Below are 22922 nucleotides of genomic sequence, written 5' to 3'. Positions count from 1 at the left end.
ACCAGGGGCACTGCCCTATCAGAGACCTGCAGGCGCGGAACCCGCATCCCGCTCTCCGGGCTGGCAAGCGCGAGGGCGGACGGCGCAGGCGCAGTGGGGGGAGGAGAAGCCCTGCCCCTTTCCCCTCCCTCTCCCGACTTTTAACTGCGAACGCTGCCGCCCGCCCTCCTTTCGGTTGTGGGCCGCCTGAGGGGAGGGTGCGCGAGGGGCGCCGCAGCCGCAGCCATGAAGATCTGGACCTCGGAGCACACCTTTGAGTGAGTGGCGGGCAGGGCCCGGCTGGAGGGCGGCTCCGGCGCGGCCTCTCCCTCCTTCCGGCTCGGCAGTGCCGCCCTGAGGCGGCGGCGCCCGGTGGGTGACCTTGGCTGAGGCCGGGCCTCCCCCGGGGCTCCCGCCAGGTAGGCGGGCTCTGGTGGGGGAGGCTGCGGTCCTGGGAGTCCGCCCCGCTGAGCTCGGTGGGGCCACCTCCTGAGCAGGCTGCGTGGGGGTGGTTTGTACTGGCCCAGGGTCAGAGGAGGGGCCAAGAAGGGTGCAGGGGGTGTCGTGCCAGGCCTGGGGTCAGGAAGGGGGCCAGGTGCCCGAAGACGGGCCCGGGAAGTTCATGGGTCTTGCCTTCCCCTTCTCACTAGGGGGCGCAGGGGTTGCATTGGGCCCAGGGTAAGAAAGGGGTTCCAGGAGGCAAGTGGGGCCAAGAGAGGAGGTGCAAGGGGTATGTCCTGCCTGAGGTCAGAATGGGGTCCCAGGAGACAAGGCAGGGGCTCAAGAGAAGGGGTTGCAGGGGTGCACCATACCTGGGCCTGAGGTCAGAAAGGGGGAGCAAAAGGACAGGGGTCCAGAAAATTCCTGGGGTCTAACATATTCCCTTCTTGCCATTGCCCAGTGTTGCCACTCCCAGGCCGCTGGTGGAGGTCTTTTCCATCACCTTGTCCTTTGGAGGCGAGAACATATGGTTTCAGTCTGCCTTTCTGCAGGCTGAGCATGACCTTTCCCCCACTGCCCTGCTGACTTGTCTCTTCCTGCTGTGCAGGTGCTCTGACCTTCTTGGGTGTCCTACATTTGACTGGGCTCTTTTCATACTCTTTCTGCTGAAAAGCCACTTTTAGGGTTTGGGCATCCCTTGGTCTTCAAGGGATGATTTTGGGTTCCTCTCCTCCCACCTGCCCATATGTGCAGGATAAAACAGTGTTTCTCAAACTCCCCATTAAGGATACAATGCTATGCATCAGCGTTTCTCAAACTGTGGGTTGGGACCCACTAGGTGGGTTGCGGGTCAATTTCAGGTGTGTCCTCATTCATTACAATAGTTTATTTTTAATAGACTTTGCTATATGACTGCATTTGGGGAAATGTTACAGATCTGTACTTTGAACAGGCTACCATGTATATGCTTTTAACAGTGTTAATCAATGGGACTCTTGAATAAGTTTGGGGAGGATTGCAGCCTAGGATTGTTAAAAATTTATTGCTTGATGGTGTCACTTCCAGAAGGTCCTGACAGATTCTCATTCTAAAAGTGGGCTAAAAGTTTGAGAACCACTGAGTAAAAGAACATGAAATATGCAACTGTGTTGTAAGAGAGAGCAGACTTTTCACTATTCCAGATCTTGTTTTATTTTTTAATTGATTTATTTCCCTTTCTAGTCACAATGTATTTCAAGGGTATTCCACCAGGACCTTATTTCTGCGCAAGAGAAACATTGCATCAGCTTTAGCCTTCTGGGGTAGTGTGGTGCTGACTTCTTCCCCCTGGTGACTAAGGCTAAGCAACTGGGTTTGAAGGAGGCTATTGTAAGATTGTTATTGAAAAAAGCCATCTCTGGATTCTGCCACCCTTGACAATTATCAGCCTGTTTCAAATTTGCTATTGGGCAAGATGATCAAGTAGATGGTGTCTGTTCAGTTTTCCTGAGTGATATTGATTATCTGGATTCATTCCAGTCTGACTTCAGATTGAAATAGCCTTGGCTGCACCAGTTGGCAACCTGTGCCAAAAATCTGTTGGCTCTCTTATTGTCTGTAGATACTGTTGCCATGTATCCTTCTGAGTTGTCTGATTGGGATGGAGTTGGTGACTATGCTATTACCATGGTTCTGCTCCTATCTTTTAGGTCAGTCTTAGACTAACAGACTCAGAGACTGGGCACCTTTGACCACTGTCCTCTGGTCCCAGAGGGCTCCATTTTGTCTTCTATGCCAATGGGAGGTGGTTCAGAGGTCTGAAATGTGGTGTTATCAGTATGCATACAATGCGTACTTCCGTCAGGGATACTGTGGTTACCAGTTCTGGACTGGTAGTTATGATGTGGGCTAACACATTGAGACTTAATTCAAATAAGATAGTGGTGCTTGTACTCAATAGGAAAGCTGATTCTGTTTATAAGTTGACAGCCATGTCTTGATCAGACTATTGAAATGTATTAGAAGCTGCCTTTGAAAATGGTCTGGAAGCTTCAGCTTTCGCAAAATGCAGCAGCTAGTGTGCTTATGGGTACCCAAAAATGGTCAGAACACATTACAGCTATGCTTTGTAATTTCTGTTGGCTTCCAGCATGCTTCCAAGCCAAATTCAAGTTGCTGGTTGTAACCTATAAAGTTCTGTATGACTTGAGTCCAGGGTGCTGGAAAGACCCCTTCCTCCCACATGAACCAGCTTATACTTTGCATTTGTCATCAGAGGCTCTGTGTCTCATTGGCATCAGGTTCATTTGGTGGAGGAACACAGAGGAGAGCCTTTTCAGTGGCAGCCCCCCAGATTGAATTTACTTCCTTGTGAGACCTGACTGGTTGTGATAAGGTCCATCTTTAGGCAGTGAAAACATTCGTGTAACTTTCCTCAATATTTTTATGGCTATATATTTTGTCTGCTCCTCATTTTTTGCCTTGTGCTTTATTATTATGTTTATATTACTGACGTTTTATTGGTCTGTTTCACTGTAAATTTTAACCTATTTTTTTTTTTTTTTGGTCCCTTGAAAGAGACTGAAAGGCAGCATAGAAATCTTTTAAATAAGTGAACTGCCTTGGAGCTTATTGTTTCTCCTCAACCTCTGCAGTTACTGTGCTAATGAATCTGCTTCCCCCTTGGGGCTGTAATGTATGTGTCTTCCTGTGCCGAGTTCCTGCTGTTTGGAGCCTTATGCCTAAGAAAATGTGTGCTAGAGAAGAGCGCTTAGTCACCTCTTTTTCAAGTTGCAAGGGGTCTTTTTTTTCCTGAGAGGGCCACACATGTTTCTCCATGTAGTATTCTATGTCAGTGATGCCAAAACTGTGGGTGGGTCTGGGGCCCTCAGTGGGTTGTGACCCTATTGTGTTGGGTTGCAAAACTGACAGAGCAGATTAGGTTACATGCAGCGAAAGTTAGGAGCACTGCTGCCCAATCACCATTATAGCTACAAACTGTGGCATTTATAAATCAGGCAGCAGCCTTTAGAACTTTGGGAACCACTGCTCTATGGCTTGCAAGGGAGCTGCGGAAACTAGTTAGGGAAGCTTTGCTTTCGCAGCATTTGTGTGATTTTTCCTGTGCAGGCTGCTTTCCATTTCTCATAGAGCTCATAACTAACTTGAAATTTTGTGAAAATACATGGTGATTGAGATATAGGGAGCTGACTTGTCTAATGTGAGATTATGCGTGGACTCTGTTCTGTATAGTAATGAATTACTTACTCATTTTGGTGTTTACCCTTATCTGACAGTCATCCCTGGGAGATGGTTACCACAGCTGCTATGCAGAAATACCCAAATCCTATGAATCCCAGTGTGGTGGGAGTTGATGTTCTAGACCGGCATGTAGATTCCAGTGGAAAGTTACATAGTCACCGGTTGCTCAGTACAGAATGGGGGATGCCCTCAATTGTCAAGTCGGTAAGTTCTATGAAGACAGAAATCTTTGAAGTTACATGTATGTGTCTTAGGCTTTATACGTGCAGTATAATGGCTGCCTCTGAAAGGGTTGTTGGTGTTCAGGTTGGCTTTGTTGATGTTAGCATTCCTTCACTCTCCTTACTTTTTCTGGTATCATTCAGAAACTTAAAGCAACTGTCTATGATCCTTAGAGAACTTATGCCTTGGCATGCTAAGATCTACCAGGGCACCAACAGTTAGTGGGAATCTGTGCTATTTTATATCAGTATATCTTTTTGTACCTCCATGGAAGCAGTGGCGGACCTGGGGCAGAGACAGGGGGGTAAAAGCCCCGGGCACTACACTTGCTGCATGCTCACCACGCTGCTGCCACCACCTGCCACGGCACCCTTTCTGCCCATCCAAATTGTTCTGTAGGCAGGTGAAGCTCCGCACGGTGCTCATTCACAGGGGTCCACTACTGCATGGAAGGCAACTGTGCATAAACACGTCAGGCTCAAACAGGGAAAATAAATTATAATACAGTTTTATATCTGCACCTTTTGGAGTATGTCTCCTTCTGCCTGTTTTTTTAATAGGCAAAAACGGGAATAATTCTAAGGAGTTGCTTCATAACTGAAACTGGTGCTGTAATTACCCTATTATATTTAATCCTAAAAGGAGTAATGTTGGATGTTTCTCTCCTAGCTTATTGGTGCTTGTAGATCAAAAACATATATACAAGAACACTCCATAGTTGACCCAGTGAAGAAAGTAATGGAGCTCAAGTCTACCAATGTAAGTATTTTTAGAATGTTGTCTAAGTTTTAGTACTGGTAATAGGCTTCAGTCTCATCCCTTTACACTTACAGTAGCTTAAAATGCAAGTAACTTCCCTTTGCAAGTTTGTCTTGTGCCATATTGTGCTGATTGTTGTACTTGGTTTGTGTAGTGTCAGGTTTGGGGTGTGTCTGTATCTGACAGTATTTGCTAGTAGTGTGACTGTCTTCCAAAATGAAGCATGTGAGACAAACTAAAGCAAAGTATGGTATAGAGCCTGAAGTGTCAGACCAAGAAGGCCCAGCTCAAATTTCTACTTTTTAATTACACACAGAGAGATAGTTTAATTAGGAATATGTGGGGAGAGGCAGCATTTTCTGCCCCTGGCAAAAGGGTTTTCTTTCCAGTTCATGACCCAGGACATGTGGTGCAGTCTTTAGGAAAAATTTTGTCTGCATTTGAGGAGAATAATTTAATCTTTTTTCAGGGAAACGCTATTTATCCAAGTCATGGTAGCTGTAGATCATATGAGTGTTAAGAAAATTTTTAAATTGAAGTTCACTTTTTAGTAGGAAGATGTAATGAATAAATTAAATCTCTCATAGATTTCATTTACAAATCTGGTGTCGGTAGATGAGAGGCTAATTTACAAACCACATCCTCAAGAACCAGAAAAGTAAGTACTGTTTCACTGTTGACTTCAGAATTTTTAAATTTAGCCTGATTTAGTGAGAATTTAGGAGCAGGTCACAGTAGGTCATAATTAAAATGATGAAAACATTAGGTTTTCATTTCTGTTCAGCAAACTCAGCCACCAGGAATACTGACTTTGGTGCGTGTTGCCTGTGCTGGTACGTTAGTGTCTCTTTCCTGTGTTGAACCTACATAGGAAGGAACTAATGGGACCCCTTGCATAAAACTTCTTGAATTGAAGGGGGCGCTGATGTATTCTCATCATAGCTGAAAGTACTACAGAAACCTTGCATTTACTTGTCAGGGATGTCCCATGTGGCTCTCCTAGAAAAAAGCAGAAGAGTATATGAACCCAACTCTTGCATAGTCAGGCTTCTGCCTGCCCCTACACTGCTGTCTGCTCCTCACTCAGTAGAAGGGAGGAGCTCCTGGAGAGCCCACATTATTCTGGTGGCACTGTCTCAGGGAAGACTTGTGGCATGCCTGCAAAGAGATGGTCATTAATTGAATTAATGGATTATATTATTATGCAGTATGGTATAGTGTCTGGAGTGTCAGACCAAGAAGGCCCAGCTCTAATTTCCAATTTTAAATTACACACAGAGAGATGCAGTTTAATTAGGAATATGTGGGGAGAGGGGCCCTGGCACTAGAGAGGGCACTATTGTACAAGAGAGGAAGTGGTTGTGTCATGTCATTTAATCTCACTTTTCTGTTTCCATTGATACATGGGGGTACCAGAGTGTTAAGTGTCAGTGTGGCACAATATAATAATAATAATAATAACAACAACAGGTATTTATATACCGCCTTTCTTAGTCTTTATTCAAGGCGGTTTACATAGGCAGGCTTTATTAAATCCCTTATTAAATAGGGATTTTTACAATTTCAAAGAAGGTTCTTTCTTTCAAGAACGACTACATTCAAGGTGTTTCATTCCAATCTGGCTTCACATTCTGGCCTCCATCCTCCCACGCTCAGAGCAGATGGAATTGCTCGGCTTCAGCTTGTCAGCTGCTCCAAGGTCGCACGGTGCCAGTGGCCTCGAACTGGCGACCTTGTGGATGTTATCTTCAGGCAGACGGAGGCTCTACTCTCTAGACCAGACCTCCTGCCCTAGTTAGCGTGTTAGCGTGTTGAGCTAGGGCTGAAAAGATTCAGATTAAAATCCCTGAACAGCTATGAGGACTACTGTGTGACCTTTCGTCAGTCACCATCTTTCAGGCTAACCTACCTTGTAATGTGGTTGTAAGGATAAATGGGGGGAGGGGCAAAGGAGAAGCATGTATACTGTTCTGAGTCTGGATGAATGGCAAGATGAAACTGAAATACTGGTCCAACCTTGTTATATGCTTTTTTTTTATACACGGATTTGACTCAACACGAATGGCCATTGCAAATGAGAAGGAATGTGCTGATCCCTGGAGAAGGGGGGGAAATGCATCTCTTTAAAATCATAGTTTTAAAAACTGCTTTTCTTAACTGTTGTAGAGAGACAGTCTTGCAAGTGATCATTCCATTTGTCAACTGAGCCAGGCAAAGGCAAGTGGTCCTTTGCATTTCTGATTGCTCACTGCCTCTCTGCAACAGTAAGAAAAGCTGTTTTTAAACCATAATTGTATAGGGATGCACTTTTTAATTTTTTTAAAATTGCTTTTATTTAACACATTTTATGGTATCAGCAGGGAGTCCCAGAATCAAACCTCTGTGAATGTCGAGACACGACCTTATTAGGAGCAATGGAGGGGCAAGAAACCTGGAAGTGGGTCTTTAAATCTATTTTGCCAGTATTTTTTTATCCACTGATTTTTTTTTAATCCACTAGAGGTTCTGGAACAGAACCCCAGCGGATAACGAGACACGACCTGTATCCATGTCTAGGTGAACCTTAACATCCACTTGGGTTTCTACTTTGTCTTGACTGTTTGCTATGTAGTTGCCCAACCCTGCCCAGGTTCAGCATGAGTCACTGGTAGTAGTTGCTTGGTTTCAAAGGAGCAAAAGAAAAATGCTAAAAGACAATGGCAGGCAAGGTTGTGCAAAGCATAACCAGGAAGCACAGTGCCAAATATTGCATGCCAGATTTAGTAATCCTGAAGATAAAATTGCTTCAGTTGCATCTATATTTTTAGCATTAGTATGTACAACAGTAGAATATAAATCCAGCACACAATCTCCTTTGTTCAGTGCTAGAACAAGCGTCTGTTGACCTTGTTTCACTTCCATTGTGTTTTCACTGACTCAAGAAGAAATACAGTACACAACTTCAGTTTGACGTTGGCTACTATAGCCAGTGGTTTTTTTAATTTTTCCAAAAACAAAAATAACAAGCACACATAAACACAGTATTAGAGGGTGCAAGACATCATACCTCACTATAACTAATAAATCATTACATATTTCCTAATCCAATTCCTCTTCTACGTTAGCCTCTTAAATATCATTTATCATTTATCTATAATATATCATATATACAATACATTCATCTAAATACCCTATCTTATACTTCTACAACTTTATTTTCAACCAAGCATAAAATAATTTTCATTACTCAGTCTATATTGGTTTCACTGTTGATCCAAGCTCTCTAAAAATCTGTCCATTTCCGCCACAGTCATTATTTTCTCTAGTAATTCATCTTTCATTGGGATCTTTGTGTCTTTCCAGTATCTAGCATATAAAATCCTAACAACAATTAATATCATAATTCAATATCTAACATACTAAATTCTAACAACTTTTAATATCCTAATTATTACATATATCATTTCTCTATCTATAACATCCAAAATTAATATATCTTCATGAATAAATACATAAACATATATGTAAACATCCAAAACAATATCAAGCCGCCCTGGATCCCTTTAGGGAGAAGGGCGGGGTATAAATAAAGTTTATTATTTTATTATAATATCACCTAAAATTAATTGTAATTCATTAAAATTATCCTCTAAAATTCTAACATCTATTAATATCAAGCTAACTAAAAATTTTTATACATATTACATATCACCTATAAAACTTCTCATTGACAAAATTCTCATTGACATCTAATAATTTCTAACATACAAAATTAGCACATTACTATATTTTTATTTATTCCCTTGTTTCCAACCTAAATATCCACTGGTCTGCCAAATCTCTTCTCTTCTCTAGACTTTAACTTTCCATCTTTTTTTCTAACAAATTTCACATGAATTCCTCTTAACAGATCACAGTTTAATGTACTCGCTCTTCTTGATAAATCAACATCTTGATGAATCATCTCCTTCACTTGATCATTCCACTCTGTCGATTGGTTGAAGTATTTCTTCTTTTTTCACTTGATCAATCCAATCTGCATCAATTAGTTGAAGTATTTCTTCTCCTTTCTGGTCTGGTGACTTTTGAGTCTTTATCTTCCGAGCTATCTCCATTAACGTCTCTTCCAATTGTTTGTTTTGTCGTGTCTCCAGTGTTTTGGTTTTATCTTCCATTTCTTTGCTCTTTTGTTGATCCTCTCCTGTTTGTTGGGTAATAGACTCTTTTGTATGTTGAATTAAGATTTCCTGGCTAATTTGGATTTGTAAATATCGATTTGCTTGTTGCTTCCCCATTTCTAGCACTTTTTCCTTAATGCTTTGTTTTTTCTCATGTGATTCAGATATAACATCTTTGAGTTGCACACTGAGATCATCTAGTTGTGTAGTTAACGCATCCAGACTAGCTTGAACCCGCAGATATTGATTTGTTTGTTGCTGTTCCATCACCACTAATTTCTCTATTTTGTCTTGTATTGTCTGCTTCCATTCTTTCCCTTTCAGTTCCTCTTGTGTTAGTTTTCCCAAGCTGGACTCTGGGGCAGGAGAGCTCCTAACTCCCTCCTTTTCCTGTCATCCTTTTTCTTCCTCCTTATATCTTCTTTCTTCTTACTTCACTTGTCAAGTCCTGTTCTTGTCCTTGTAGTGTCCTTTTTAGTTCACTAGATGTTCCTAATGTTCTTATTTCTGTTTATATCTTATTTCTGTTATTTATATCTGTTTCTATATCAACCGCATTCCTTTCCAGGAGATAATCAAAGGAATGTAAACAATCAACCACTTTCGCAAAAAAAAAAAAAGCAGGTCTCCAGCCTGCTCTCCATAGGCACTCCACCAGCTCTCCACCGAAAAACAAAACTGAACACTCCACAACAATAATTTGTAATCCAACAAATTTTAGATTTATAAAGTTATATTTCCATAACAAGCTCGGCAGATCTCCTCCAAAGCTTCTTCTCACATCAACAAACAAATAAGCAGAGAAAGCCTCTCCCTCCGTCCTCTTCTCCCAGGAGGGGGAAAGCCTGCCCCTCCTTCTCTCAGGCAAAAGCTTAAACAGGCAGTCAATTATTCAATTAATGCCAGACACACACAGCGGAACAACACTCACTTGCTTCTTTCAACTTCCTTCCCTGCTTGGAGCCTTCGGCTTAATTCCAACATTGAATCCTCACCATCACCAACATCGATGGCTGGGTTCCCTTGGAGAAAAAACAGCCCTGGCTGGACCCTTCTTCTCCGAAACCGTACACCATCTGTAGGATCAAGGCCTCTCCTGACCACTGATCCTCGGATCTCATCAGACCTGCGATTTTGGGAAGAAATAGCGTGCTTTCCAAGAGCTTTCCAGGAGCTCAGAAAAACACAACTACTCAACCATCTCAGGCCCTGCCCCCTCCTCTACTATAGCCAGTGTTGATAGCAGATTAATGCAATCTGTTTTTTCTCTTGGATACTTTAATTAACAGGATACATAGATGATACCTTAATGGAGAAAAGCTGTCCCTTGCATTCCAATTCTGTACAGTCCCTTTGAGGGACAGAATATGCTTGATACTACTTGACAAGAGAGATGTTTTGTGGGTGACCATTCTGAATTTTAGTACTTGGAACAAATGGTTTAAAGGTACCATTTGCTGCCAGTTCCAATATGAACTACTTTGTAGTACATGGCACCATTATTTTGCAGTGAGGCAGTGCTCACAGAGAACAGTAATTTCTGCTGCTGCTTGAGAAATAAATCTGTAAACAAGGAAAACTGTTTTCCCTTCTCTCCGTCAGGACCATTTTGACTCAAGAAGCAACAATCTGTGTGAAGGGGGTTAGTGTCAGCAGTTACCTAGAAGGACTAATGGAAAGCACAATCTCTTCTAATGCTAAAAAAGTATGTATTTCTATTTTAATTCTTTTTCTTAATACGTGGAGGGGAGGAGCTCTTGGGTACTGCATTAAATAAAGACCTAATGTAGCTGAGTGGCTATGGGTGAACTGCATTCCCTGTCTACATCAGGGTGACCTAGGATGACTTCCTCTATCTCAACCTCACTTCCTCAGATGTATATTAGAATAAACTGGGGGAAATGGAAAGCCATGTATTTTACTGATTTAAGACATTTTACACCCTACCTTTCCCCAAGGCCGTGCATGGCATGAAAGGTGGGAAAGAAATGTTAGTTAGGTGAATGTGTTCAAAGCAGTTTATGTAAGTGAAATGAGCTGTGTATGTGCTAATCAGCATTTAGCAAATGAAGTTGGGAAATGTTGGATTCTTGATTAAACTACCAAAGGAAACAATTCACTTGACGTTTATAAGTAGTCTACATCTTGCACAAATTCACATATATGTGGTCACCATCCCCCCAAAAAACAAGAGAATAACAGTTTAAATAGTGTAGGTGATTCTGCCCGCCATTCAGTGTACTATATTTATGCTTCAAAGTGAGCCTGAAATGAGAGAATGAAGCTGCTGTTCCCATGTGTCTCTAGTACTGTGTTTTTAGCTCTCAAAGAGACAGTACATAATTGTTGGATTAAAGAGAATTTTTGACTGCTTGCTGTTTTGACTTTATGCGCCAGCCTTGGAATGTTACCCTTGTATACGATGTGGACCAACTGTACCTTCAGATTAATTGTGGTAGTTGATGTAGACCAGTGGTTTTCAATGTTTTTTTACTAGTGTACTCCTTGGCAGCCCATTTCCATAAATTGTGCCACTCATATTAGCACAATGTTTGTAATATAGTTGCTGTTATTTCAAATTTATAAGTTTTCAACTACTGATCCATATCTGATAATACATAAATCAGTGACCAGAAACCAGCAGTTTCTGGGGCTTTCACAGCCAGCTAGCTGCCTTCCTAGCTCCACAAGGCATTCTAATACAATTCTGCCTTTTTCCACCACTACTCAATTTTTTCAGGTACCCCTGGGGTTATTTGTATATGTTGGAGACCACTGATGTAGACAACAGAAAGCTACTCAATGAGGATGAAAACCATATGTTCCAACCCAAAGTTCTTTCTGTGTCTTAGTGAAATATTTTTAGATCCACCTTCTTTCACATACAATAAGATCCCTCTTAATTATCAAAAGCAGGTTGCTGTGTGGGTGACTGCTGCTTGAGAAACATAAGTCCAACTGTTCCTTTAAGCACGTAGTTCTTGGCCACAAAAAATTTTTTGCATCAGTTGGGAGCTGATCTTGTCAGTTCCTATGTGTTTGAACACAGCTGTCTTGTTTGTCTGCCCAATGCCGCATATGAGCAGGGACCATACTGCCTATGTTCATTTCTATTCCATTTTTCTGTCTGTAACAGGCCTTCAAAGTGGCTCAGAGTATGATCTGGAAAAGTGAAAGCCAGCAATGAGTGCACAAGACACAAAAATAATATTGTTCACAAACACCTTTAAAAATTAAGTTGCTACCTGTTGAATAGAGCCAGGAAGGACATTCTAAAGTCTGAGGGCTACCACAGAAAAGGTCTTATTCCTCATGGCCGTTCCATCTTGTCTACTTCCAGGGTTGGTGACACACAGAGCAAGCTTGTAGAAGTTACCCTGGATCTCAGGCTAATTAAAGCTATGTCCAGGGTTTGTTTTATTCGTAGTAATATAATTCAAGCAGATTGGGATGATAAAATTATGTTTGCAGTCTTTTATTAGATGAAAATATGTTGGACTGTACCATACAAATGTTTGATTTGTAGCAATGTAACATGAATGTATTATGTTGACATTAGAAAAGTTGCTTCTTGGTTTCCTTAATAAACATTTATATTTTCAGGGACGTGAGGCATTGGAATGGGTGATTAATAAGCTGAATGTTGAAATAGAAGAATTCACTGCTTCAGCAAGAGGAAACATACGCTCATCTATGGCTGCAGCAGCCTTTGTGGAGAAATAATATAGAACACCAAACGTCTATATTGGTGATTAGGTCTGAATATCTGAAGCAAACAGTTGTGAACTTCTTCCAAGTTGGAAATATTTATTCTTCTACCTATTTAAAGAAAGCATATCTGTAGATTAGATTTTTTGATTAAAAACTTGGAGAGGAGTTCCATACATTTGAAGGTTACGTTGATGACTGAAGGTTTCATTGGACTAAGCATTCCTTTTTGACTGAAGATAATTCAAACATTTAAGATGACTTCCTGAGTTTGCAGGGATCTGTTGCACTTCCAGTGTACATTAGCTCTCCAGTAGAGCAAACTGTGGAGTCCTACATTGATAGAATTCAGATTTAGCTGGACTCTGCTGAATTTGGGACCAGAAATAATGGATATTTTTTCTGGGCACAGTTGCTGTGGCGTTCCTGTTTGCAAAGCTTTTAATAAGACTTGTTTTAGAAGAACAATACTTACTACTTGAAATCTGTTCACTTACATGAAAATGGTTTTTGTATGCTGCTGTTCAGTAATGTTACAGTTTGCTAACTTAAAAAAGGTACGTCAGTTATACTTATCAAATACTTACCATAAAGCTTTGATCTATATAAGAAATATTTCATAATTTTGAAAGCTTACCAGCTAAATATTCTGGTCACTATTCTGAATTTGACCAAAGGTCAAGGAGAAAACTTGGCTTGAACGATCTTGGTCTACAGTGTCAATTTTGTAAATTTCCTACTTGAAAAGCATACTGTAACATTGAAAAATGTAGTTTGCTAACAGAGGTCCATTTGTTAGTTCTGTAATGTCAAGGAACTGGAATTCATATCTAAACTTAAGCTCTGAGACAGAACTTATTCCATTTCAAATGTACTGTAATATTTTAAAAAAGTTGCATAATCATGATGTATATGCCTGCTCAGTTGAGACATTGCAAACTACTGGAATGTCTTAAATAATAGTTTGCTTTTCTGTTACCTCAAAGGAAAAAATGTAACTTAAAGGTATTGATTTCTGTAGCTAAAGAAATGGCTACATCCCAACATTTCTCCTTCTCTGTTGCCCATTCCCCTACCTTTTGCAGGGGAATATTTATAGCAAAAGTTGAGAATAGAGTGAAAACTGCAAGGGGCTTTAACTTGGATGTTTTGTGGAAGAAAAATAACAGTGGAATACAACTATATTCACTGAGTGAAATAAAGCTGCAGAAGAGATTTCATTAAAATGTGGGGCCACCAGTAAGATGGTTTTTCTGGAGGAAAGGAAGTACATCTCCCTGAAGGTACTAAAAGGAGTAATAACTGATGAGAAAACTAAGGGATTTCTCAGTGGGTTTAAAATCTCCTTCTGAAGCTGGTTTTTCGTATTTGAGAATAGAAGTTTCTCTTGCATGCTATTTTGTATGCCACTTAATGTCTGTGAGTAAAACTAAACTTAGAGCTAGGTTTGAGAGCACTTGTTTAGACTGAAATATTTCTTGTTCTTCAAGGGGAGAGAAGACCTGTGAATATGCCTGAGATAACAAAAGTTTACTTATGTATTTTAAATTTAAATATTTTTCTACTTAGAGTTTACTTGGTCTTGACTGCATTTGTAACAATGAAAAACCATAATATCTGGCGTTTTTTATATACTAAGAATGTTTAACTTAAAATTAAAATGTTAGTGTTTGATACTCAAACTTGTGTTAATTTTTTGTAATTTTTAACCATTTGTTTTGCTTAAAAGGCACAGTACTAAAGTTGTAAGTGAGCCATTGCTTCAAAGCTTGTGTATTTTACCTTTTAAGCTTAGTTAATTATGTTAACCTTTGGGAGGATTGAAGAGAAGAACTTCAAACTCTGATCCTGCAGCAGCCTGTGTAAAATATTTAATTTTCATACTGCTCAGATTAAAGTAATTCGGGTTTTTTCAACACTGCCACTGGTGATGTGGTAACAGCAGCAAAGATGGTTTGTTAAACCTTCCAGATTGTGCTGACATGGAAGGGAGGTTTTTTGTTGCCTACTCAAAGTCTAAGCTTTCCAGTCCATATAAATAGCAAGTTGGGAGCATATGTTACCCGCACCCTTTTCATTCTTTGCCATTTGAAATTGATTCCTGTGGCTTAAGAAGGAAAGGTTCGACACATTCTCTCTAAGACAGTGGTTCTCAAACTTTTTACCTTTACAACTCACTTCGGTGTCCATGGTGGGATGGGGGCCCACCGCAATCAGGAAGCTGAAGGGCAGTATGCTGCACAAATTCCACAGTTGGTGCCACAGCTGAGAAGGCCCTGTTCCTTGCTGCTGTTCGCCTCACCTCTGTGACAAGTGGCCTCATAACCTAACATCTTGGTTTTATCAAAAGCGAAGCTTCCAACACCACTGACAGGCAGGTCCTGATTTTCTTTGCTGCTATTTTTCAAGCTTTGGGGAGGTATTATTATTTACTTTATTTATATTCTGCCTTTCTCCTCAAAGGGACCCAAGGTACGTTGCCAGAAGGTGGTGTAATGTGGGCAACAAAAGTCTAGGAAGTTTCTGTGGTGCCTGTTGCCATGATTAGAACTGCTTACTCGACCTTGTAGCTATTCTAAATTCTTTCATTCAGACATTTCTACCCACAGTTTAACAAGGTTGCAGTAAGGATCCTTGTTTTGAGTGAATTTGCACTGCCTGCCCTTGAAAGGTGCCCAGAGGCTGCAAGCTGGTGCTTGTGATGGAGGTGCTGCTTCAAGGGACAAAATGCCACATCCTCCACATTTCTCTAATCTAAAATATCTTTTAATTCACCAATTAAATTCATTTCTGTTACAGTGCTGAGCACAGTAGCCTCTATGGATGGATGGCTGCATTAGTGACCCAATGCCTGTGCTGGGATCTCCTTTGTTTTACAGACAGAACTGAAAATGCCAGTCAGGGCTTGTAAAACTGTTTGAAATGCTATCTTAAAATGCCAGTGCAATTCCCCAAATCCACATAAAATATCCTCAATATGGCAAAAAAATGTGATGTACATTCGTTTAGAGCAGTGATTTTCAACCTTTTTCATCTCATGGCACACTGATAAAGCTCTGAAATTGTCAAGGCACACCATCAGGTTTTTCACAATTGACAAGGCACACCATGCTGTCAGTGGGGGGCTCATATCTTCCATTGGCCCTACTAAGTGACCTTCCCCCAAATTCCTGTGGACCACTTGTGGCACACCAGTGTGCCATGGCAGAGTGGTTGAAAATGGCTGATCAACAATATTCATTGGTGCTACTTGTGTGCCAGACTAACTGAATGAACAACTTCTGACATTGTTCCTGGCACTTTCAGGAAAGTTGCTATGACTGCAGTAGTTGTCTGAGCTCAGTAAGGTAAAGTCTGATTTGGGTGGGGACAGCAAAATGGGCAGATTGGGTCCAGCGGCAGTGCGGGGACAGCAGCACACTATTTCTTATCCTTCCTGGACCTGATCCATTGACACAAGGTAATGTGGATTTGTGCTGGCTATTTAGCAGGTGCAAATCCAAGTTGCCCCACTGTGGCTGCTGGGGCTTAATGTGGGGCAAGGGGACAAATGTCCCCTTACCTCACAGAGATCTCCAGTATGCAAAACTCCCCTGCAGGATGTAGTGCAAGGTGCACTGGCACTGCTACGTCAGTGTAGGGGAACTTGGATAGGATTAGGCTGCCCATGTGTTTAAAAGGAGTAAAAACTGTTAAGTGTACTTATTAGAGGGCAAGGATCTCAAAAATGGCTTTTTACATAAAAATGAGATTAGAAGATGAATCTGAACATTCATGTGCTTTTTGTAAAGTACTTTGACATTGTATTCACCTCTAAAATCTTACTCTGTAACAGAAAATGCCACCTTACCTGCCCACTGCCGTAAATTTCAAAGGGTCTGATGCTCCTTGCTTTATGTGGAGTGCTGCCCTGAAGTTGTAAGAGATTTACTAGATGATGACCTGTATTTAAATCAGCATGGCACGATTTCCACTCTGGGAGCTGGTATAAGATTAGAGTCATTAGTGGAAAGGAGAGCAGAGCTTTAGCAGCCTCTCCGAATATGGCTCACATCAGATGGGAAAGAGAGCAAATCCACAGCTTTCCAAGGTATGAGCTATTCTTAAACCTTTATTTATGCCTTTTCATTAATGGCTGTTTCTCAGTGACTGTTTCATTTCTCCTTGAATGGCTGGATACCTGCTTCTTTTGAGAAGAGAGACAGAGAAGATGCACTGTGCATTAGAGCTCATGCGGGGGTTGTGTGATTAGACTTTACTGTAATTATTTGTATGCTAGCACAGGACATACAAATAGGAGTTCAGATGCTTTTGATTGTGATGCTACCTTATATTTTAGCAATCTAAATTACAAAGCATTTGAAGAAACTGGCTTTTTTCTAGTGCCTTTCAAAGAACATCTATCAACCCAGCATTTATGATTTGTACAGCACAGGTGAGAAAGGGATTTGCAAAGGTTGTTAGCCATTTTTATGCTTAAGTATTAGAAGCACAATCCAGTTGTACATCCCTGCCACTTAAGTTGATGGAACTTAAATGACCTTTTGGTGGAGATTTGTTGGGCACTGCCTAAGGGAAGGATAAGAAATCCAGTGTCATTCATTGTTTATGATAAACATAACCCTGGGGTATACAATTCATGTTCTCATAGTAATGTTTTATTTTCTCCTCTGTAGATGGCAAAATCATACACTACATGTTTTGCATACAGGCAGCCATAGGATCAGACCTTAGCACCTCTAGTTAAAGAATGTCAGGTATCGGCCTAGAAAAAAAAACACCTTGATGAGCTGCTGGCAGTTGGACTGCACAAGTGATACTTGGTTAGATGGAACAACAGTCTCAAATAGTATAAGACACCTATGTATGCACTAAACTGCCTTTTAAAGGCAAGTTTATTTGGAAATTGCCAATTATTGGAAGCAAACATTGTTTGACTTTTGTTGTTGAACAGTCTGGTTTTTTAAACACACACACACAGACGTGCAATCCTTTCAGTTCTCATTCTGTCAAGCAAAAGAAGACAACTCCCACCAGTTACTAATGAAGCAGAGCAGTCACCTGTTGAGACTAAAGGGTGACCTCAGTGGGAGTTCAGTCCATGGTGATTATGTTAAAGCAATTACAACACACATCTGGGCGTGTGCTGTGCCAGGGCGGTGCACCGGTGATATCCCAGCATATGAAATGTCACTCCGGGGTATGAGATCTGGCCCTGCTGGGTGTTTTTTTTGGCTGAAGCAAACAGCTAAGTGAATCTTTAAAAGATTTTTTAATTATACACTTTGTCCTGTATCTCATTATAATGAGGTACTAATTGAACTATATGTACTAATAGTACATATTAGTACTATAGTACTAATGAACTATAACTTCAGGTACTAATGAAGCTAAGGCTGCACTCCTATTCACACTTACCTGGAAGTAAGACCCATTGACTCCAATGGGACTTACTTTTGAGTTGACATGCATAGGATTGGGCTCTAACACTCCCAACAGCCTAGTTTTCAACCTCTTCATAAATGACCTGGAGACAGGGTTGAGCAGTGAAGTGGCTAAGTTTGCAGACGACACCAAACTTTTCCGAGTGGTAAAGACCAGAAGTGATTGTGAGGAGCTCCAGAAGGATCTCTCCAGACTGGCAGAATGGGCAGCAAAATGGCAGATGCGCTTCAATGTCAGTAAGTGTAAAGTCATGCACATTGGGGCAAAAAATCAAAACTTTAGATATAGGCTGATGGGTTCTGAGCTGTCTGTGACAGATCAGGAGAGAGATCTTGGGGTGGTGGTGGACAGGTCGATGAAAGTGTCGACCCAATGTGCGGTGGCAGTGAAGAAGGCCAATTCTATGCTTGGGATCATTAGGAAGGGTATTGAGAACAAAACGGCTAATATTATAATGCCGTTGTACAAATCGATGGTAAGGCCACACCTGGAGTATTGTGTCCAGTTCTGGTCGCCGCATCTCAAAAAAGACATAGTGGAAATGGAAAAGGTGCAAAAGAGAGCGACTAAGCTGATTACGGGGCTGGGGCACCTTCCTTATGAGGAAAGGCTACGGCGTTTGGGCCTCTTCAGCCTAGAAAAGAGACGCTTGAGGGGGGACATGATTGAGACATACAAAATTATGCAGGGGATGGACAGAGTGGATAGGGAGATGCTCTTTACACTCTCACATAATACCAGAACCAGGGGACATCCACTAAAATTGAGTGTTGGGCGGTTTAGGACAGACAAAAGAAAATATTTCTTTACTCAGCGCGTGGTCAGTCTGTGGAACTCCTTGCCACAGGATGTGGTGCTGGCGTCTAGCCTAGACGCCTTTAAAAGGGGATTGGACGAGTTTCTGGAGGAAAAATCCATTATGGGGTACAAGCCATGATGTGTATGCGCAACCTCCTGATTTTAGGAATGGGTTAAGTCAGAATGCCAGATGTAGGGGAGAGCACCAGGATGAGGTCTCTTGTTATCTGGTGTGCTCCCTGGGGCATTTGGTGGGCCGCTGTGAGATACAGGAAGCTGGACTAGATGGGCCTATGGCCTGATCCAGTGGGGCTGTTCTTATGTTCTTATGTTCTTAGTTTTCCTGTGTGTGTTCCAGACAGCCTGTGGGTCCTAGGCAGCTTATCAGGGACTCATCACTGACGAAATCAGCAATAGGGGACAAGGCCCCTGAAAGATAGCCTGCCTGCCACTATCTCAGTGTTACCTTCTTAGAAACTGGAGACAAGAGTTAGAAAGATTTTCAGAATTATTATAAGCCCAGTAATTGGTTGATTGGCAATCTATTAAATAAAGCAGCAATTTTGATCTTTATTATATGTTATAGTTAGTATCCGGAGTAACACTTCAGTTCAGTTCAGTAAGACCTTTATTGGCATAAAATACAGAGGGGAAAAACAAAACAAGACACAAATATACAATGACATCACAACATAATCATCAGTCCTTTCCTCACACACTGCCCAGAGTCCCAGAGTTCTGCCAGACTATTACCCTGGATAAAAAGGAAGCGACCTTATCCAGGGACTCAGGTTCAGATGTGGAAAGGAGAAACTGGAGCATGATTGAATCCTCCCAGCCCTGCATCCTTTCTAACAATGGGTCTAGATATTTCATGTGTGAAGCATCATGTAACGGGCAGTAGAAAAAGGTATGTGTTAGAGTCTCACTACAGTCCCTACCACACTTGCATTTCCTTCATTGCACATAAGTGTGCTCTCCTCCAAGAACAGAAGGAGTGCTCTGCTTGTGCAATGGGCCCCTTCCACCCACGTGCTCCACCACAGGAGCAAACTCTCCTGTTCTCTGAAAGAGCCTGTGCTGATGGAATGTGCTGATGATCTCAGAAGCATTAGTCAAGATGCTACCCTTGATTGCTCTTTCGCTCAATAGCAAAGCTCTTTGGGCAGCCCACAAAACAAACATGCAAGTTCCCAGGATTATACGTTTTTGTTCCTGATTATAGCAAAGGAGAAATAGATTTGGTAATATTATTTGGGGTATTATATACTGATTTTCAACAACAGCAACAAAAAAAGTTCACAAAGTGGTTTATCTAGCTAAAAATGCTCACAATTTTAAAAAAGGCAGAAGAAATCAGCAAACAGACACTGGAAATGATGCTGTGCTGGGGTGAAAAGGGACCGTTGTTCTCTCCTTGCTAAATTTGAGGACCATGACCATCACTTTAATGCCTCTTTGACCAGATAGCAGGAGTATTATTATTACTCCTGCTATTATTACTCTTACAGTTAGCATATTATTATGAATTGTCTTCAAATAATTGTTTTGTGTTTTCCTAGCTTAAAAAACAAAAGGCCTCCAATGATGAAAATCCAAAAACTGCATGGGATGCCATAAAACCGCCAAAAGACATTGTGGAGTCATCTTTTATAAGCTGGACTTCTTGTCTCCCTGGATCTCTCTGGCCATACCTATTCTGCCTCCCTGGACCACTCAGGCCTCACATGTTTAGCCAACTTGGAATTTGCATCCACATTTGTCCTTTCAGATTCCCGTGATCTTGCCAGCCTCAGCTCATCAGACTCTTTGGACTGCTCCAGCTGTACCGGTTCATCCTCCTTGTGTCTCTCTTGTTGTGCCTCATCATCTCCAGAGCTCTCCAGTCCTCCCCTGTCACCCTCTCTAGAGTCCTCCAGCATCTCCTCTTCTGTTTCCTTGGACCTCTCCAGTCCAGCATCTTCAGGTTCCTGGGAGCGCTCCAGTCTCAGCTCTTCAATTTCATTGGACATTTCTAGTCTTGCTTCTCCACAATTTTCTAGTCTCAGTTCATCCATCTCCTTAGACCTCTCCAGTTTTGCTTCTTCAGTCTCTCTGGACCTTTCTGGTTCCTCATCACCATCCTCCCTGGATCTCTCCAGTCCCACCTCTTCAGACTTTCAAGAAGTCCCTTACATGGTCTCATCACCTTCTCCAGACTTTTCTGATCTTGCTTCTTCATCTTCCTCTGGTTCATTAGACCTCACTCATTTTAATGTGTTGACATCTCAGTACTCCTCTAGTTCATCTTCATCGGTCTCACTAGACATTTCTGATTTTGTCTTTCCCACCTTTTTAGACCATTCCAGCCTCTTGATTAAAGATGCCCCTTTTTGCTCCTCTTCAGAATCCCAGGATATTTCAAATCTCACCTCTTTAGCTGGTCAGGACCAACCCAATCTCACTTTTCTAGATTTCACCAATCACACCTTTCCGGCAACTTTCACTCAGTCCAGTCATCTAACTCTACCATCATCAACAATTCCCCCTCTCTAGCCTCTGAAGAGCTCCAATAATTGGTTTGTGTATATGTCTGTGCTTAATATATAACTTCATTGCTTTGAATGTCAACAGTTTCAGAACAATGTGGGGAACATTTATTCAATGTTTCATCTATGAATACACTTAACTTACTCTGTTACAAATGTATACTGATACTGAGAAGAAATAATAGTAGAATTGCTAGCTTCTTTTTGGCAAGGCTCCTATGTCTCAAACAATATATGACTGAATTTTAACATCTGAATTAAAGGCCCAAGAGATCTGACAGGAAAAGGTTAGCAAGATAAAGCAAAGGTTTGCGCTAATTGAAAGGTGCCTCATTATAGGTACCTAAGGTGGTTACAAAAATCTGTTTTGTGTGGACTGTTAATTTTCTAGATGTTACATTTTACTTCTCAAAAAGAATAGATGACAAATATAAAGCTAAAATATCAATAGCTGCATGCTTTGAATTTATAATAATGTCATGGGAGTAATAGTCCAGGCAAATACTGAGTGACTAAAGGAGTAGTGGAGGAGGCAAAGAACCAGAGTGTTAAAAATGGAAACAGCATTATGTGCTTGAGACATTCCAGAGCAGCATTGCCAGAGCTGGTTTCCTTTGTAAGAGAGCCCTTACGCTGTCTTCATAATATCTGCTATATATTTACAAATACAGTCTACCCAATGGTATGAGCAGAGGCAAATAGCAAGCACTCCTACCAAGACAGCAGATCTGTGGGTGAATTTACTCTTCCAGTACTTGAATGCTATTGTCGTCATCAGTGTATGCTATCTGTTGAAATCAGTGCTTCTTGAAAAGCACAGTATAACCTTTACTTATTGACATGCAGTACAAGTATTACTTTAATTACTGGAACTAGGGGAAGTAGACCACATTTTCAGGAATCATCCTGTATTTGATAGCACTGAATACGACCCATTTCTTCATACAGTCCTTGCTGAGACAGATACCTTTGTGGAAGATACTTCATTTGTTGTCCTCTGAGGACTTACTGCTTCTCAGTCACTTAATTTGAAGTTTTGTGTGTTCATGAAAAATATCTTATACAGGTATTTGTATAAAACAGCATTATGTGCTGGAAAAATGTTGCTCTAACATGCCATTTATGCCTCATAAAAAGTCCTGACAGTGTGCAGGAAGTTTGACTTCTCATTCATAAAGGTTTAATGGGAACCACAGCTTCTCCTGCTTGTAGTGTCTATCCATAGAGCTGAAGGTCAAGACAAGGAGATAACAGCAGAAAAGAGGCCTATTCAAGTTCTAAGACTTTATTTTCATTTAAAATAGCTATTCATTGGACATTGACACAGAGCAAGGCTTTTGTTGCCGGAATGTCTTTGAATTCCCACCTAGGGCTCACTCAATCAAGTCACAGTTGAAGTGACCATTGTATGTGCTGCTTTGGTGTTGCACCAATGTTTGCAGAAATAAGGGCTCAATCCTATCCAACTTTCCAGCCCTGATGTAGCTGGAATGGGGCATGTGCCTCTGGTGGGGGGGGGGCAGTCATCCAGCCCTCCACAAGGTCAGGGAACACTTTTTCCCTTACCTTGGGGCTGCATTGTAGCTGCATTGCTGCTGGAAAGTTGGATAGGATTAGACCCAAAATGTGAAAAGGGAGGTATATG

At 41.4% G+C, this 22922-nt stretch overlaps 1 protein-coding gene across 3 annotated transcripts; it reads left to right on the top strand.

Moving 5' to 3' along the window:
• Positions 1–222: 222 nt before the first annotated feature.
• Positions 223–20392, top strand: PRELID3B (PRELI domain containing 3B). Of its 3 annotated transcripts, XM_066624857.1 has the most exons (7): positions 511–657; positions 3696–3864; positions 4552–4641; positions 5229–5299; positions 10401–10503; positions 12402–12546; positions 20312–20392. In XM_066624857.1, the coding sequence occupies exons 1-6, from the start codon at positions 602–604 to the stop codon at positions 12519–12521; spliced, it is 609 nt and encodes a 202-aa protein (XP_066480954.1). In that variant the 5' UTR covers positions 511–601; the 3' UTR covers positions 12522–12546; positions 20312–20392. The 3 variants fall into 3 exon arrangements, with proteins under 3 accessions (XP_066480955.1, XP_066480954.1, XP_066480953.1); XM_066624858.1 differs by lacking the exons at positions 511–657; positions 20312–20392 and adding an exon at positions 223–257 and having other exon boundaries at positions 12402–14408; XM_066624856.1 differs by lacking the exon at positions 20312–20392 and having other exon boundaries at positions 12402–14408.
• The last annotated feature ends 2530 nt before the right edge of the window (positions 20393–22922 follow it).

Source organism: Tiliqua scincoides, chromosome 4 (assembly GCF_035046505.1).
Source record: "Tiliqua scincoides isolate rTilSci1 chromosome 4, rTilSci1.hap2, whole genome shotgun sequence".
Taxonomy (NCBI): domain Eukaryota; kingdom Metazoa; phylum Chordata; class Lepidosauria; order Squamata; family Scincidae; genus Tiliqua; species Tiliqua scincoides.
Note: the sequence above shows the minus strand (reverse complement) of the source record. Positions and strands in the feature narration are given on the sequence as shown.